The 15,832-nt window shown below is 40.4% G+C and overlaps 1 protein-coding gene across 2 annotated transcripts in view; it reads right to left on the minus strand.

The window, feature by feature from the left end:
• Positions 1-2,373: 2,373 nt before the first annotated feature.
• DYNLT2 (dynein light chain Tctex-type 2) overlaps positions 2,374-15,832 on the minus strand; it is a 29,822-nt gene continuing 16,363 nt past the window's right edge. The window contains exons 3-4 of one of the 2 annotated variants that reach the window (XM_064293426.1): positions 7,983-8,141; positions 2,374-4,483 (exon numbers count right to left, since the gene is read on the minus strand). In XM_064293426.1, the coding sequence (XP_064149496.1) occupies positions 4,373-4,483; positions 7,983-8,141 (270 nt within the window). In that variant the 3' untranslated portion in view covers positions 2,374-4,372. The remainder of the gene's footprint in view (positions 4,484-7,982; positions 8,142-15,832) is intronic. The other variant, XR_010323289.1, reaches the window with a different exon arrangement.

Genomic DNA, 15,832 nt, shown 5'->3' on the forward strand with positions numbered 1-15,832 from the left:
ACTCAACCTTAACACGTGGGAGACAACTGTGACTGTCTCCGGAACTGCCAGAAATGAGTCAAAGCTGACCTCTCAGCAGGCGCTTGACTGTCAGAGTGTAGATGAGGCGTTAGTCCGGGCAACTGGATTTAAAGTACAACATGGCTTCTCTCTCATTCATATTTTTGCCTACACGCAGCAGCCAAAAGTCTTGAGAGACAGGAATGATTTTTTGTCCATCACATTAATACAAACCACCCTCATTTACCCTCCCAGCCCACCCTTCCCGGGCCTTCTCACTTGCATCAAATCAGAGACGGCATCACCAACAACTTCAGGCTCTGGAACTGCTCCTAATTCAGACTTCGCTTTCTCCCACGACCTCAGTCAGACCTGCTCCCCGCCCTATTCCAGGAGCCCACGGTGGAAAACGGCCTGAAGTCCAGGCAAGAAGCTGAGAGTGAAGGTCGCAGATGCAGCCTTCCACCCACTCCACCCGGCCCCACCTCGCCCCAAATTCTCTTCACTGTTCAGGGGACTCGGTCAGATTTCCGTGCAAAGAGCTTAATGTTAAAACAAATTATTCAGTTATTTTGCCCTACTCTTCTTAGCTATTCTGTCTCTAGACCAAATACGAATATAAAACATTTCATTTCAACAAATACTCAGACTACCAATGTGCAAGACAGGGAAGAGCACTAAGGAGGCAATTCTGAGTGACCTATTATTTTAGCTAGTTGCTGTCAGTGAATTGTGGAGACCCATGTGAATCAGAGTACAACCGTGCACCATAGAGTTTCCAATGGCTAATTTTTCAGTAGTAGATCACCAGGCCTTTCAAGGCGCTGCATGATGGGTTTGAACCACGAACCTGTAGGTTAGCAGTCGAGTACAAACCATCTGTGCTACCCAGGGACCTCTTTTAAATGTATAGGGAAATGAAAAAAGTTGTAAAGCTAATATTTATTTAGTATGTTTGTAATTTAAAACAGCAAAAACATCGAGAGTTCTTTGTTTAAAAAAAAAAGAGTAATGTGAACCTTGCTTGCCTTCTCATTCTATAACTTATCTTTCCTATACCTTGATAAACTGTCATACTCTTTTCTAAGTTTGGGTCAGCTTCCAACAAGTTCTCATTTGTATTTTCAATGTCGTGAATGCCTCCCAGAGTTTCCTCAATGTGGAGTTGCTCCATGTGGATATGGTCCCCTTTTGTCATGACTCTCCTGAGAGCTCTGGGTGCAGACGCCTGCAGTGTCATCACCTGCGCTAGCAGCTTACCAGATAGCCTGACATGAATCAATCATGCTGATTTCTGAAACAAGACCGGCCTTCACTGGCAGTAAAAGGTTCAGTCTCTTTATAATTACTGTTTTCTTTCAGTGGGACAACTGATTTCCACACTTTGTCCTGAGTGCTAATCAAACTGACTGGTTATTTTTTATTATTATTATTATTATTATTATTATTATTATTATTATTATTAATGCAGTCTTCAATCCAAGGTAGAAGAAAGTCTCCATTTCAATTGTAAACAGCTTTCTGTTCCTAGTGCAATTAAGCTAAAAAATACCGAAGCAACGTTACCTTGTTTTTTATATTCACTGCACTTTTTCCCAATGTTCCTACATTACCTTCACACAGGCCTAGATCTCACCCTGTCTTTGCTTTGCTGTCCTCATTTTGAAATCTCCTAATCACATCCAAATTTCCCTTCCAACTTTATCACTTTTTGTTTCTTTGCTGTACATTTTGACCTTTTTGGCCAGTTCCCCCTTTGGATTACCCATTTTTAATAAAACATCAAGTGGGTATATCACTGGGAGACGAGGAGGCAGCATAACTACACACTCTACTGTTTGTGCAAACTGAAGCCCTGAGTGCAGACACGCAGCGACCAACCTGACGGACTTCAAAAGAGGAGCATGACACACATCTGTTATCTCCATATGTGATCTGTGGATCAAAGAGCCAGCTGTGAAGTTTACCTTATGCAGTTTCTCACAGTTAATACACCATGGCAACTGAGATTTGGGCCATGTTGTTGGGGGACTAGTGTTATTTAGCTAAATGGTGGTAACTAAAATTTATGCATATCAGAACACTGAAAAGCAAGTACTGCCTTATTAAATGGGTCTTCTATGTGGATACTTAAGTCACTAAGAATGGTGGCAGGAGTTGGGTAAAGAAGATTGTGATCCAGTAACACAAGTCTTCAAGTAATGAGAAGGAATAAGCCAGGGGACTACAGGCAATTGCAGCAAATGGAGGCAAAGGATTATGTATCCACAGGCCATAAATGCCAAGGAGCTAGAGAGTTTTAACAACAAAGACTCTACGGCATTAGGGAGAGAAAAAAAATACAGCTTTCATCTCAGAGGGCTGCAGTGGACCTCTTCCTTATGGCGAGTCAGCTTGTTTATAAGGAAAGAGCCTCAAAATACATCTGGAGGAGGGTTGGGAATACAGGGGACTTTGTGGACCCATGTAAAAGAAAGTTCCAGAAACCACCGTAAAAATCTGAGAAGCAGGGAGTCAGATTGGAGGACAGTAATTAAAGTGAACACTCAGGTGACATTTATTGTGATTAGTTATGGTTCCTTAAAGTCGGTAGGCATGCAATTCAGAAGTTGTGGCCCTGGATATTTAACAGGGTGGTGAGGTAGCTTCAGGGTGACTGCACCCTTTTCTAGGATCACTGTGAAGTGGCTGCCCACGTGGAGTGGGGAAAGTTACATATGATAGCAGGGCAAATGTTTTCTTGGCACAGCCTCAACACAGCTTACAGGGAAGAAGAGGTGGGAAGGGGTGATGACGATGGTCATGTCTTTATGTGAGGGAGGAGGGTCCAAAGCAGCCCCTGCGGGAGGTGGGATGACAGTTGTTGCTAGAATTACAGATATTTATAACGTCCTGGAATCCATCAACCTCAGAAAATGGCAGACAGTCATTGTTGTCAGGTTGTCAGGTGCCGTCAAGTTGGTTCCGACTCATAGCAACCCTATGCACAACAGAACGCAACACTGCCCCGTCCTGCGCCATCCTTAAAATCATTGTTATGCTTGAACTCATTGTTGCAGCCACTGTGTCAATCCGCCTCGTTGAGGGTCTTCCTTTTTCCTGCTGACCCTGTACTCTGCCAAGCATGACGTTCTTCTCCAGGGACTGATCCCTCCTGACAACGTGTCCAAAGTATGTAAGGCACAGGCTCGCCATCCTTGCTTCTAAGGAGCATTCTGGTTGTACTTCTTCCAAGACAGATTTGTTCGTTCTTTTGGCAGTCCGTGGTATATTCAATATTCTTCACCAACACCACAATTCAAAGGCATCAGTTCTTCGGTCTTCCTTATTCATTGTCCAGCTTTCACATGCATATGATGCGATTGAAAATACTATGGCTTGGGTCAGGCACATCTTAGTCTTCAAGGCGACGGCTTTGCTTTTTAAGACTTTAAAGAGGTCCTTTGCAGCAGATTTACCCAGTGCAAGGCATCATTTTATTTCTTGACTGCTGCTTCCATGGCTGTTGATTATGGATCCAAGTAAAATAAAATCCTTGACAACTTCAATCTTTTCTCCGTTTATCATGATGTTGCTTATTGGTCCAGTTGTGAGGATTTCTGTTTTATGTTGAGGTGTAATCCCTACTGAAGGCCGTGGTCTCTGAGCTTCATTAGTAAGTGCTTCAAGTCCTCTTCACTTTCAGCAAGCAAGGTTGTGTCATCTGCATAATGCAGGTTGTTGATGAGCCTTCCTCCAGTCCTGATGCCCCGTTCTTTGTATAGTCCAGTCTCTCAGATTATTTGGCTCAGCATACAGATTGAATAGGTATGGTGAAAGGATACTACCCTGATGCACGCCTTTCCTGACTTTAAACCAATCAGTATCCCCTTGCAGACAGTGTCACACACATTATGTAGGGTCTAGAGCCAGAATACTCCTTGGATACAAGGATGCGGATACTGTGTCTTACCTACTTTGGACATGTTGTCAGGAGGGATCAGTCCCTGGAGAAGGACATTATGCTTGGTAAAGTACAGGGTCAGCGGAAGAGAGGAAGACCCTCAACGAGATGGACTGACACAGTGGCAGCAACAGTGGGCTCAGGCGTAACGATGATTGTGAGGATGGCTTACGACTGGGCAGCGTCTTGCTCTGTGGCACGTAGGGTTGCTGGGTCGGAACCGACTGGATGGCACCGAACAGCAGCAACAGAACCTCGAGAGTATGCAGAAGAGTTCATACCTGTTAGCTGTTAAAAAGAATAAGAAGTGTTTATCCAATTGGAGATGAAAATGTAGACAATCAAAACTACTAAGAAGTTCACACATCTGTAAATTCTGTGTATTTTTGAAAAGTTTGGGAGTAACCCCTCTTTAGCACATGTAACAAGCTATTCACAGTAAAGAGCAAATACCAAGGCCAGTGCAACATAACTTTCTGTTTCATGTTTAGCTGCAACCCAGCTGTCCCATGCAACATCCCAGATCCCTCTGCTGGAAACCTGTAGGAGAAATTGGAAAAAGACCAACTTCAGATTGAGCATTTTAAGAAGTAATTGTTAAATCTAAATAATTTTGATATTTAAAAAAAAGACAGAGATGTATCGGTATCTTAGAAAGATGTATTTAACAAGTAATTGGTCCAATTTTCCCTTTCACGGCAAGAGTATCTAGTGATTCTCCTCGGCCAGTCAATCCTTCTCTTGTGTCTGGAGGATGGTAGCTATCTAACACAGAGGCTCCAGGCAGAGAATAGCCAGCGGGAGGGCTATAGGCTGTCTGTAACATGGGTGTAAAACCTCTGCATGAGGACTCCTGGGTGGCACAAATGGTTAAGTACTCGGCTATTAGCCAAAAGGCTGGTAGTTTGAACACACCCAGAGGCACCTGGAAAGACAGGGCTGGCCATCTGCTTCTGAAAGGTCACAGCCTTGAAAACCCTAGGAGCAGTTCTACTGTGCACACAGGGGTCACCTGGAATTGCCTTGAAGGCAACCGGTCAACTCCACATATTAACTACACTACTGTGTTATACTTGATGACTAGGAATTATTCTTCCTACCCTTAAAATCCTTTCAAATGAAAGTTTATTAGAACCTTAACTTGAAATGAAGAAATGACATTAAGCATAGAAAAAATTCTAACTCTTCTGCTGGGCTTACAAAGCCATACTGATCTGACTAAACCTCTCTCTCTCTGGTGGATTTAGCCTGGGCACAAATCCTTTGCACCTTCTCCCATCAAGAAGTTGAGTCTGTTTTCCTAGCCCCTGCATATGAGCTGGCCTGGGACTTGCTCTGACCAACAGAAAGTGACACTGTGCAGCTTCCGCTCTGGCCTCTTGGAAGCTGTCCTGAGACACGATGCAAAGCCTATTTCGTCTACCGGAGGATGACCAGTCATCTGCAGAAGCATCCACGTGCCCCAGCTGACTGCCAGACAGTATCAGACCGGTAAGCCAGGCCATCTTGGACCTCCAGCCCCAGTTGGGTCCCCAGATGGCAGGAGTGAGACCAATAGGAAAGCCATGCAGCTGGTCAAGGCTAACACAGACCCACAGAATGGTGAACAAGTAAATGGCTGTCAGTTTAAGCTACTAAATTTGGGGGGAGGGGTGCTTTGCCATAATAACAGCTGATACACCCCCCACTCCATACACCACCACACTCCACTAGCTAATACACCCCAATGACACTTATTAACCAAACACGAGTTGTTTCCTGCCCTAGGATCTTTGCGCAGGACTTTTTCTCTGTTTGCAATGTCTTTCTCTGATCTGCTGTCCAGCTGGTCCATTCTTGTCACTTAGACATCAGAGGTCCTTCCCGGTCTCCAGGCAGCTCATGTCACCTTGTCACATCACCAACACACAGCCCTTGTCACCATCTGAGATGTTTCCTGTCACATACCTGTGTGCAGTCATTCTCTTCTCCACTAGAACGCACCCTTACCCTGAAGGCTGTGGTCTTTGATCTTCACCAGTAAATGCTCCAAGTCCTCTTCACTTTCAGCAAGCAAGGTTGTGTCATCTGCATATCACAGGTAGCTAATGAGTATTCCTTCGATCCTGATGCCACATTCTTCTTCATACAGTCCAGCTTCTTGGAGTCTTTGCTCAGCATACAAATTGATTAAGTATGGTGAAAGGATACAACTCTGACGCACACCTTTTCTGACTTTAAACCACTCAGTATCCCCTTGTTCTGTCTGAACAACTGCCTCTTGGTCTAAGTACAGGTGCCTCAAGAGCACAATTAAGTGTTCTGGAATTCCCATTTTTCGCAATATTATCCATAATTTGTTACGATCCACACAGTCGAATGCCTTTGTATAGTCAATAAAACACAGGTAAACATCTTTTTGGCATTCTCTGCTTTCACCCAAGATCCATCTGACATCAGCAATGATATCCCTGGTTCCATGTCCTTTTCTGAATCTGGCCCATATTTCTGGCAGTTATCTGTTGATATACTGCTGCAACTGCTTTTGAATGATCTTCAGCAAAATTTTCCTTGTGTATGGTATTAATGATATTGTTTGATAATTTCCACATTTGTTGGGTCACCTTTCTTTCAAATGGACACAAATATGGTCTGTGAAATAGACCATCAATTACTCATATGCAAGTTCAAGTTAAAGCTGAAGAAAATTAAAACAAGTCCACAAGAGCCACAGTACAACCTTGAGTATATTTCACCTGAGTTTAGAGACTATCTAAAGAATAGATTTGATGCATTGAACACTAATGACCAAAGACCAGACAAGTTGTGGAATGATATTAAGGACATCATACTTGAAGAAAGCAAGAGGTCTTTAAAAAGACAGGATAGAAAGAAAAGACCAAAATGGGTGTCAGAACAGACTCTGCAAGTTGCTGCTGAATGTAGAGTAGCTAAAGTGAAAGGAAGAAATGATGGAGTAAAAGAGCTGAACAGAAGATTTCAAGGGGAGCTCGAGAAGACAAAGTAAACATTATAATGACATGTGCAAAGACCTGGAGATAAAAAAGCAAAAGGGAAGAAAACACTCAGCATTTCTCCAGCTGAAAGAACTGAAGAATAAATTCAAGCCTCGAGTTGAAAAAGTGAAGGCTTCTGCGGGGAAAATATTAAACAACGCAGGAAGAAGCATCAAAAGAAGATGGAAGGAATACAGTCACTGTACCAAAAAGAACTGGTTGATATTCAACCATCTCAGGAGGTAGCATATTATCAAGAATGGATGGTACTGAAGAAGGAGCTCCAAGCTGTACTGAAGGCACTGATGAAAAACAAGGCTCCAGGATTTGACAGAATACCAACTGAGATGTTTCAACAAATGGATGCAGGGCTAGAAGCGCTCACTCACCCATGCCAAGAAATTTGGAAGACAGCTACATGGCTAATGCTCATTAGTGCCCCAAATAAATATGTTGTTGTTATTGTTAGTGACCATCGTGTCTGCTCTGACTGATCATGACCCCATGTACAACAGAACAAAATGCTGCCTGGTCCTATAGCAGACACTGTTCTGTTAAGTCCATAAGGTTTTCTTTGGCAATTTTCAGAATTAGATTGCCAGGCCTTTCTTCCTAATCTTAGTGTGGAAGCTCTGTTGAAACCTGTCCACCATGGGTAACCCTGCTAATATTTGAAATACCAGTGGCACAGCTTCCAATAATATGGCAACATGCAAGCCACTACAGTATGACACACTGACAGATGGGTGGTGGAAAATAAAGGTACTGGTTAATTATTAAATGACATTAAATTGTCAAAACTAGTATGATCAAGAAATAGGATATCCATGCAATTTAATAAATTTTATTAGAAAATTGCCATTTCTAGTTTAGTACTTTACAATTTATAATTAAATAAAATATATCTAACAAAATTATCCTTTCATTCAAAAGCTACCTCTGCATCCTGAAATTCCCTGGAGTCACCACAATAAACATCAACTCACTGGGGAGAAGCTATCTTATAGTTCTAAGTGAAAGACGCTGGATCAGTAGATACTTACGTTTATTGCCTGGCCAGTCTTTTGAATAAATAATATTTTTATAATGAACTTATAACGGTGGTACCCAAATTCCTTGACTGCTAACAATATGCGGTCTGCCAATTCAAGTGACAAATGAGAGAAGACCTTTTGATCATATTGCACATCTGTAAGACTTTCCTTTAAAAAATTTTAAGAAAAATATTTAATTTTCAAGTAAAATATTTTGTATATAGAAATTCAAGAATATGTGTCTAAATGATACATATAACTTATTTACAAAATGCACATATTTCTAACCAAATAATATTTAATGAATTTTATACTTGACAGTTTACTTCAGTAACAGTTTTTTTTTTTTTTTTTTTTGTCTTTAACAAAGAGAAATTTATTTTCTCACAGTCTGGTAGGCTACAAGTCCAAATTCAGGGTGTCGGTTCCAGGGTAAGGCTCTCTCTCTTGGCTCTGGAGGAAGATTCCTTGTCCTCAAACTTCCCTTGGTCGAGGAGCTTCTCAGGCACAGGGACCCTGTGTCTAAAGGACGCACTCTGCTCCTGGTGCTGCTTTCTTGGTAGTATGAGGTCCCCAACTCTCTGCTTGCTTCCCTTTCGTTTTTTTTTTTTTTTTAATTAATTTTTATTAAGCTTCAAGTGAACATTTACCATTCCAATCAGTCTGTCACATGTAGGTTTACATACATCTTACTCCCTTCTCCCACTTGCTCTCCCCCTATTGAGTCAGCCCTTACAGTCTCTCGTTTCGTGCCAATTTTGCCATCTTCCCTCTCTCTCTATCTTCCCATCCCCCCTCCAGTCAAGAGTTGCCAACACACTCTCCAGTGCCCACCTGATTTAATTAGCTCTCTCTTCATCGGCATCTCTCTCCCCCCCACTGACCAGTCCTTTTCATGCCTGATGATTTGTCTTCGGGGATGGTTCCTGTTCTGTGGTATCAGACGTTCTGGGGAGCATTGTCTCTGGGATTCCTCTAGTCTCAATCATACCATTAGGTATGTTCTTTTCATGAGAATTTGGGGTCTGTATCCCATTGGTCTCCTGCTCCCTCAGGAGTTCTCTGTTGTGTTTCCTGACAGGGCAGACATCGATTGTGGCCGGGCACCAACTAGTTCTTCTGGTCTCAGGATAATGTAGGTCTTTGGTTCATGTGGCCCTTTCTGTCTCTTGGGTTCTTAGTTGTCGTGTGACCTTGGTGTTCTTCCTTTGCCTTTGCTCCAGGTGGGTTGAGACCAATTGATGTATCTTAGATGGCCGCTTGTTGGCATTTAGGACCCCAGGCGCCACAATTCAAGGTGGGATGCAGAATGTTTTCATAATAGAATTATTTTGCCCATTGACTTAGAAGTCCCCTCAAACCAAGTTCCCCAGACCCCAGCCCCTGCTCCGCTGACCTCTGAAGCTTTCATTTTATCCCGGAAACCTCTTTGCTTTTAGTCCAGTCCAATTAGGCTGACCTTCCTTGTATTGAGTGTTGTCTTTCCCTCCACCCAAAGCAGTTCTTATCTACAGATTGATCAATAAAAAGCCCTCTCCTCCCTCCCTCCCTCCCTCCCTCCCTCCCTCCCCCCTTTGTAACCACAAAAGTATGTATTCTCCATTTTTTCTATTTCTCAAGATCTTATAATAGTGGTCTTATACAATATTTGTCCTCTTGCCACTGACTCATTTCGCTCAGCATAATGCCTTCCAGCTTCCTCCATGTTATGAAATGTTTCAGAGATTCGTCACTGTTCTTTATCGATGCGTAGTATTCCATTGTGTGAATATACCACAATTTATTTACCCATTCATCCGTTGACGGACATCTTGGTTGCTTCCAGCTTTTTGCTATTGTAAACAGAGCTGCAATAAACATGGGTGTGCATATATCTGTTTGTGTGAAGGCTCTTGTATCTCTAGGGTATATTCCGAGGAGTGGGATTTCTGGGCTGTATGGTAGTTCTATTTCTAACTGTTTAAGATAACGCCAGATGGATTTCCAAAGTGGTTGTACCATTTGACATTCCCACCAGCAGTGTATGAGAGTTCCAATCTCTCCGCAGCCTCTCCAACATTTATTATTTTGTGTTTTTTGGATTAATGCCAGTCTAGCTGGTGTGAGATGGAATCTCATCGTAGTTTTAATTTGCATTTCTCTAATGGCTAATGATCAGGAGCATTTTCTCATGTATCTGTTGGCTGCCTGAATATCTTCTTTAGTGAAATGTGTGTTCATCTCCTTTGCCCACTTCTTGATTGGGTTGTTTGTCTTTTTGTGGTTGAGTTTTGACAGAATCATGTAGATTTTAGAGATCAGGCACTGGTCGGAGATGTCATAGCTGAATATTCTTTCCCAGTCTGTAGGTGGTCTTTCTACTCTTTTGGTGAAGTCTTTAGATGAGCATAGGTGTTTGATTTTTAGGAGCTCCCAGTTATCTGGTTTCTCTTCATCATTTTTGGTAATGTTTTGTATTCTGTTTATGCCCTGTATTAGGGCTCCTAGCGTTGATCCTATTTTTTCTTCCATGATCTTTATCGTTTTAGCCTTTATGTTTCGGTCTTTGATCCACTTGGAGTTAGTTTTTGTGCATGGTGTGAGGTATGGGTCCTGTTTCATTCTTTTGCAAATGGATATCCAGGTATGCCAGCACCATTTGTTAAAAAGACTATCATTTCCCCAATTGACTGACACTGGTCCTTTGTCAAATATCAGCTGCTCATACGTGGATGGATTTATATCTGGGTTCTCAATTCTGTTCCATTGGTCTATGTGCCTGTTGTTGTACCAGTACCAGGCTGTTTTGACTACTGTAGCTGTATAATAGGTTCTGAAATCAGGTAGAGTGAGGCCTCCCACTTTCTTCTTCTTTTTCAGTAATGTTTTGCTTATCCGGGGGTTCTTTCCCTTCCATATGAAATTAGTGATTTGTTTCTCTATCCCCTTAAAGTATGACATTGGTATTTGGATTGGAAGTGCGTTATATGTATAGATGGCTTTTGGTAGAATAGACATTTTTACTATGTTAAGTCTTCCTATCCATGAGCAGGGTATGTTCTTCCAATTAAGTATGTCCTTTTGAATTTCTTGTAGCAGAGTTTTATAGTTTTCTTTGTATAGGTCTTTTACATCCTTGGTAAGATTTATTCCTAAGTATTTTATCTTCTTGGGGGCTACTGTGAATGGTATTGATTTGGTTATTTCCTCTTCGGTATTCTTTTTGTTGATGTAGAGGAATCCAAGTGATTTTTGTATGTTTATTTTATATCCTGAGACACTTCCAAACTCTTCTATTAGTTTCAGTAGTTTTCTGGAGGATTCCTTAGGGTTTTCCATGTATACGATCATGTCATCTGCAAATAGTGATAGCTTTACTTCCTCCTTACCAATCTGGATACCCTTTATTTCTTTGTCTAGCCTAATTGCCCTGGCTAGGACTTCAAGTACGATGTTGAATAAGAGCGGTGATAAAGGGCATCCTTGTCTGGTTCCCGTTCTCAAGGGAAATGCTTTCAGGTTCTCTCCATTTAGAGTGATATTGGCTGTTGGCTTTGCATAGATGCCCTTTATTATGTTGAGGAATTTTCCTTCTATTCCTATTTTGGTAAGAGTTTTTATCATAAATGGGTGTTGAACTTTGTCAAATGCCTTTTCTGCATCTATTGATAAGATCATGTGGTTTTTATCTTTTGTTTTATTTATGTGATGGATTACATTAATGGTTTTTCTGATATTAAACCAGCCTTGCATACCTGGTATAAATCCCACTTGATCAGGGTGAATTATTTTTTTGATGTGTTGTTGGATTCTATTGGCTAGAATTTTGTTGAGGATTTTTGCATCTATGTTCATGAGGGATATAGGTCTAAAATTTTCTTTTTTTGTAATATCTTTACCTGGTTTTGGTATCAGGGAGATGGTAGCTTCATAGAATGAGTTGGGTAGTATTCCGTCTTTTTCTATGCTTTGAAATACCTTCAATAGTAATGGTGTTAAGTCTTCTCTGAAGGTTTGGTAGAACTCTGCAGTGTAGCCGTCTGGGCCAGGACTTTTTTTTGTTGGAGGTTTTTTGATTACCATTTCAATCTCTTTTTTTGTTATGGGTCTATTTAGTTGTTCTACTTCTGAATGTGTTAGTTTAGGTAGGTAGTATTGTTCCAAGAATTTATCCATTTCTTCTAGGTTTTCAAATTTGTTAGAGTACAATTTTACGTAGTAATCTGAAATGATTCTTTTAATTTCATTTGGTTCCGTTGTGATGTGGTCCTTCTCGTTTCTTATTTGGGTTATTTGTTTCCTTTCCTGTTTTTCTTTAGTCAGTCTAGCCAATGGTTTATCAATTTTGTTAATTTTTTCAAAGAACCAGCTTTTGGCTTTGTTAATTCTTTCCATTGTTTTTCTGTTCTCTAATTCATTTAGTTTAGCTCTAATTTTTATTATTTGTTTTCTTCTGGTGCCTGATGGGTTCTTTTGTTGCTCACTTTCTATTTGTTCAAGTTGTTGGGACAGTTCTCTGATTTTGGTTCTTTCTTCTTTTTGTATGTGTGCATTCATCGATATAAATTGGCCTCTCAGCACTGTTTTTGCTGTGTCCCAGAGGTTTTGATAGGAAGTATTTTCATTCTCGTTGCTTTCTAAGAATTTCCTTATTCCCTCCTTGATGTCTTCTATAACCCAGTCTTTTTTTCAGGAGGGTATTGTTCATTTTCCAAGTATTTGATTTCTTTTCCCTAGTTTTTCTGTTATTGATTTCTAGCTTCATTGCCTTGTGGTCTGAGAAGATGCTTTGTAATATTTCGATGTTTTGGATTCTGCAAAGGTTTGTTTTATGACCTAATATGTGGTCTATTCTAGAGAATGTTCCATGTGCACTAGAAAAAAAAGTATATTTTGCAGCAGTTGGGTGGAGAGTTCTGTATAAGTCAATGAGGTCAAGTTGGTTGATTGTTGTAAGTAGGTCTTCTGTGTCTCTATTGAGCTTCTTACTGGATGTCCTGTCCTTCTCTGAAAGTGGTGGGTTGAAATCTCCTACTATAAATGTGGAGGTGTCTATCTCACTTTTCAATTCTGTTAAAATTTGATTTATGTATCTTGCAGCCCTGTCATTGGGTGCGTAATATGCGTAAATATGCGTAATTATTTAATATGGTTATGTCTTCCTGATCAATTGTCCCTTTTATCATTATATAGTGTCCTTCTTTATCTTTTGTGGAGGATTTAAGTCTAAAGTCTATTTTGTCAGAAATTAATATTGCTACTCCTCTTCTTTTTTGCTTATTGTTTGCTTGATATATTTTTTTCCATCCTTTGAGTTTTAGTTTGTTTGCGTCTCTAAGTCTAAGGTGTGTCTCTTGTAGGCAGCATATAGATGGATCGTGTTTCTTTATCCAGTCCGTGACTCTTTGTCTCTTTATTGGTGCATTTAGTCCATTTACATTCAGCGTAATTATAGATAAATAAGTTTTTAGTGCTGTCATTTTGATGCCTTTTCATGTGTGTTGTTGGCCATTTCATTTTTCCACATGCTTATTTGTGCAGAGATGTTTTTCTTAGTAGCTTGTGAGATCCTCATTTTCATAATGTTTAACTTTGTGTTTGTTGAGTCATTACGTTTTTCTTGGCTTTTTTCTTGAGTTATGGAATTGATATTCATTTTTGTGGTTACCTGATTATTTACCCCTATTTTTCTAATTAAAAACCTAACTTGTATCCTTCTATATCGCCTTGTATCCCTCTCCATCTGGCAGTTCAATGCCTCCTATATTTAGTCCTTCTTTTTGATTATTGTGATCGTTTATCTATTGATTTCCATGATTTCCTCTTATGTGTATTATTTTGTTTATTTATTTTTTAGAATTAGTCTTAATTTGTTTGTTTTTGTGCTTTCCCTATTTGAGTTGCGTTGATATCAGGACGTTCTGTTTTGTGACCTTGTATTGTGCTGGTACCTGATATTATAGGTCATCAGGCCAAACAATCTCATTTAGCACTTCTTGCAGTCTTGGTTTAGTTTTTGCAAATTCTCTAAACTTGTGTTTATCTGTAAATATCTTAATTTCTCCCTCATATTTCATAGAGAGTTTTGCTGGATATATAATCCTTGGTTGGCAGTTTTTCTCGTTCAGTGCTCTGTATACGTCGTCCCATTCCCTTCTTGCCTGCATGGTTTCTGCTGAGTAGTCTGAACTTATTCTTATTGATTCTCCCTTGAAGGATACCTTTCTTTTCTCCCTGGCTGCTTTTAAAATTTTCTGTTTATCTTTGGTTTTGGCAAGTTTGATGATAATATGTCTTGGTGTTTTTCTTTTTGGATCAATCTTAAATGGGGTTCGATGAGCATCTTGGATAGATATCCTTTCGTCTTTCATGATGTCAGGGAAGTTTTGTGTCAGGAGTTCTTCAACTATTTTCTCTGTGTTTTCTGTCCCCCCTCCCTGTTCTGGGACTCCAATCACTCGCAAGTTATCCTTCTTGATAGAGTCCCACATGATTCTTAGGGTTTCTTCATTTTTTTTAATTCTTTTATCTGATTTTTTTTCAGCTATGTTGGTGTTGATTCCCTGGTCCTCCAGTAGTCCCAGTCTACATTCTAATTGCTCGAGTCTGCTCCTCTGACTTTCTATTGCGTTGTCAAATTCTATAATTTTATTGTTAATCTTTTGGATTTCTGAATGCTGTCTCTCTATGGATTCTTGCAACTTATTAATTTTTCCACTATGTTCTTGAATAATCTTTTTAAGTTCTTCAACAGTTTTATCAGTGTGTTCCTTGGCTTTTTCTGCATTTATCCTAATTTCATTTGTGATATCTTTAAGCATTCTGTAAATTAGTTTTTTATATTCTGTGTCTGATAATTCCAGGATTGTATCTTCATTTGGGAAGGATTTTGATTCTTTTGTTTGGGGGGTTGGAGAAGCTGTCATGGTCTGTTTCTTTATGTGGTTTGATATGGACTGCTGTCTCTGAGCCATCACTGGGAAACTAGATTTTCCAGGTAATCAGCTGGTACGCTGGCTCCTAGTTCTGAAAACGGTCGCTGTCTGCCTGTATTTGTTCGTTTTCCGTCTCTGAGTCTGTGCTTGTTGTTCAGAGTTCGTAGATTGTTATGTATGTGATCGATTCCCTTGTTTTTCCGAGTCTTTGTTGCAAGAGGGATCCGCGGCAGCGTCCACCTAGTCCGCCATCTTGGCCCCACCCCCCTACTTCAGTAACAGTTTTGAAGAAACTTTATTTTGATGTTTGCTTTTTATTTGTTTTTCATTACTGATACTTCAGGCTTCATCTACCTGAGCGCCCATTCTGAATACACAAGCACACCTGCTACAGGAAGACATCTACCTGCCCCATCATTTCTGTGTCTAGAACCATGCTCACTGCTCCCTGAGCCCAGGGGAAGATTCCTGGCCCTTTTAAGACCCGGGCCACCCAACTACATAGCCACCAAGCTGTTCCAGGTCCTATCAGGCTGAGTGTAATTCCATAACTATTATACATAAATATAACTTGAAATTCTACTTATAGTTAATAAATTTGATGTCAGTGTGGGTAGCAGGGCTGAGACACACCAAAATGAATATTCTCACATCCCAAACACTTGCTATTAGTGTTTAGAGCAGAGAAGCTGGTAATCGATAATTAAAAATAAATCGATAATACATTATATTAAATTGGGTTGAAATTTTTTATTTCCTTAAGTCATGAGGCTTAAGAGATAGAGAAGAGCATTTCTTTCCCTGCCCTGCTGTGATGGAGGCTCAGAAGAGTTTGTGATCTTTGGCAAAAATCACCTGACAATAAGTTTGGTTTAGATATGCACCATGTCTGTGGTGGTGGGAGGCTGGAAGGTAAGCCCGCCAGCAGTCTTCTGTCCCTGTACC

Source organism: Loxodonta africana, chromosome 1 (genome assembly GCF_030014295.1).
Source record: "Loxodonta africana isolate mLoxAfr1 chromosome 1, mLoxAfr1.hap2, whole genome shotgun sequence".
Classification (NCBI taxonomy): domain Eukaryota; kingdom Metazoa; phylum Chordata; class Mammalia; order Proboscidea; family Elephantidae; genus Loxodonta; species Loxodonta africana.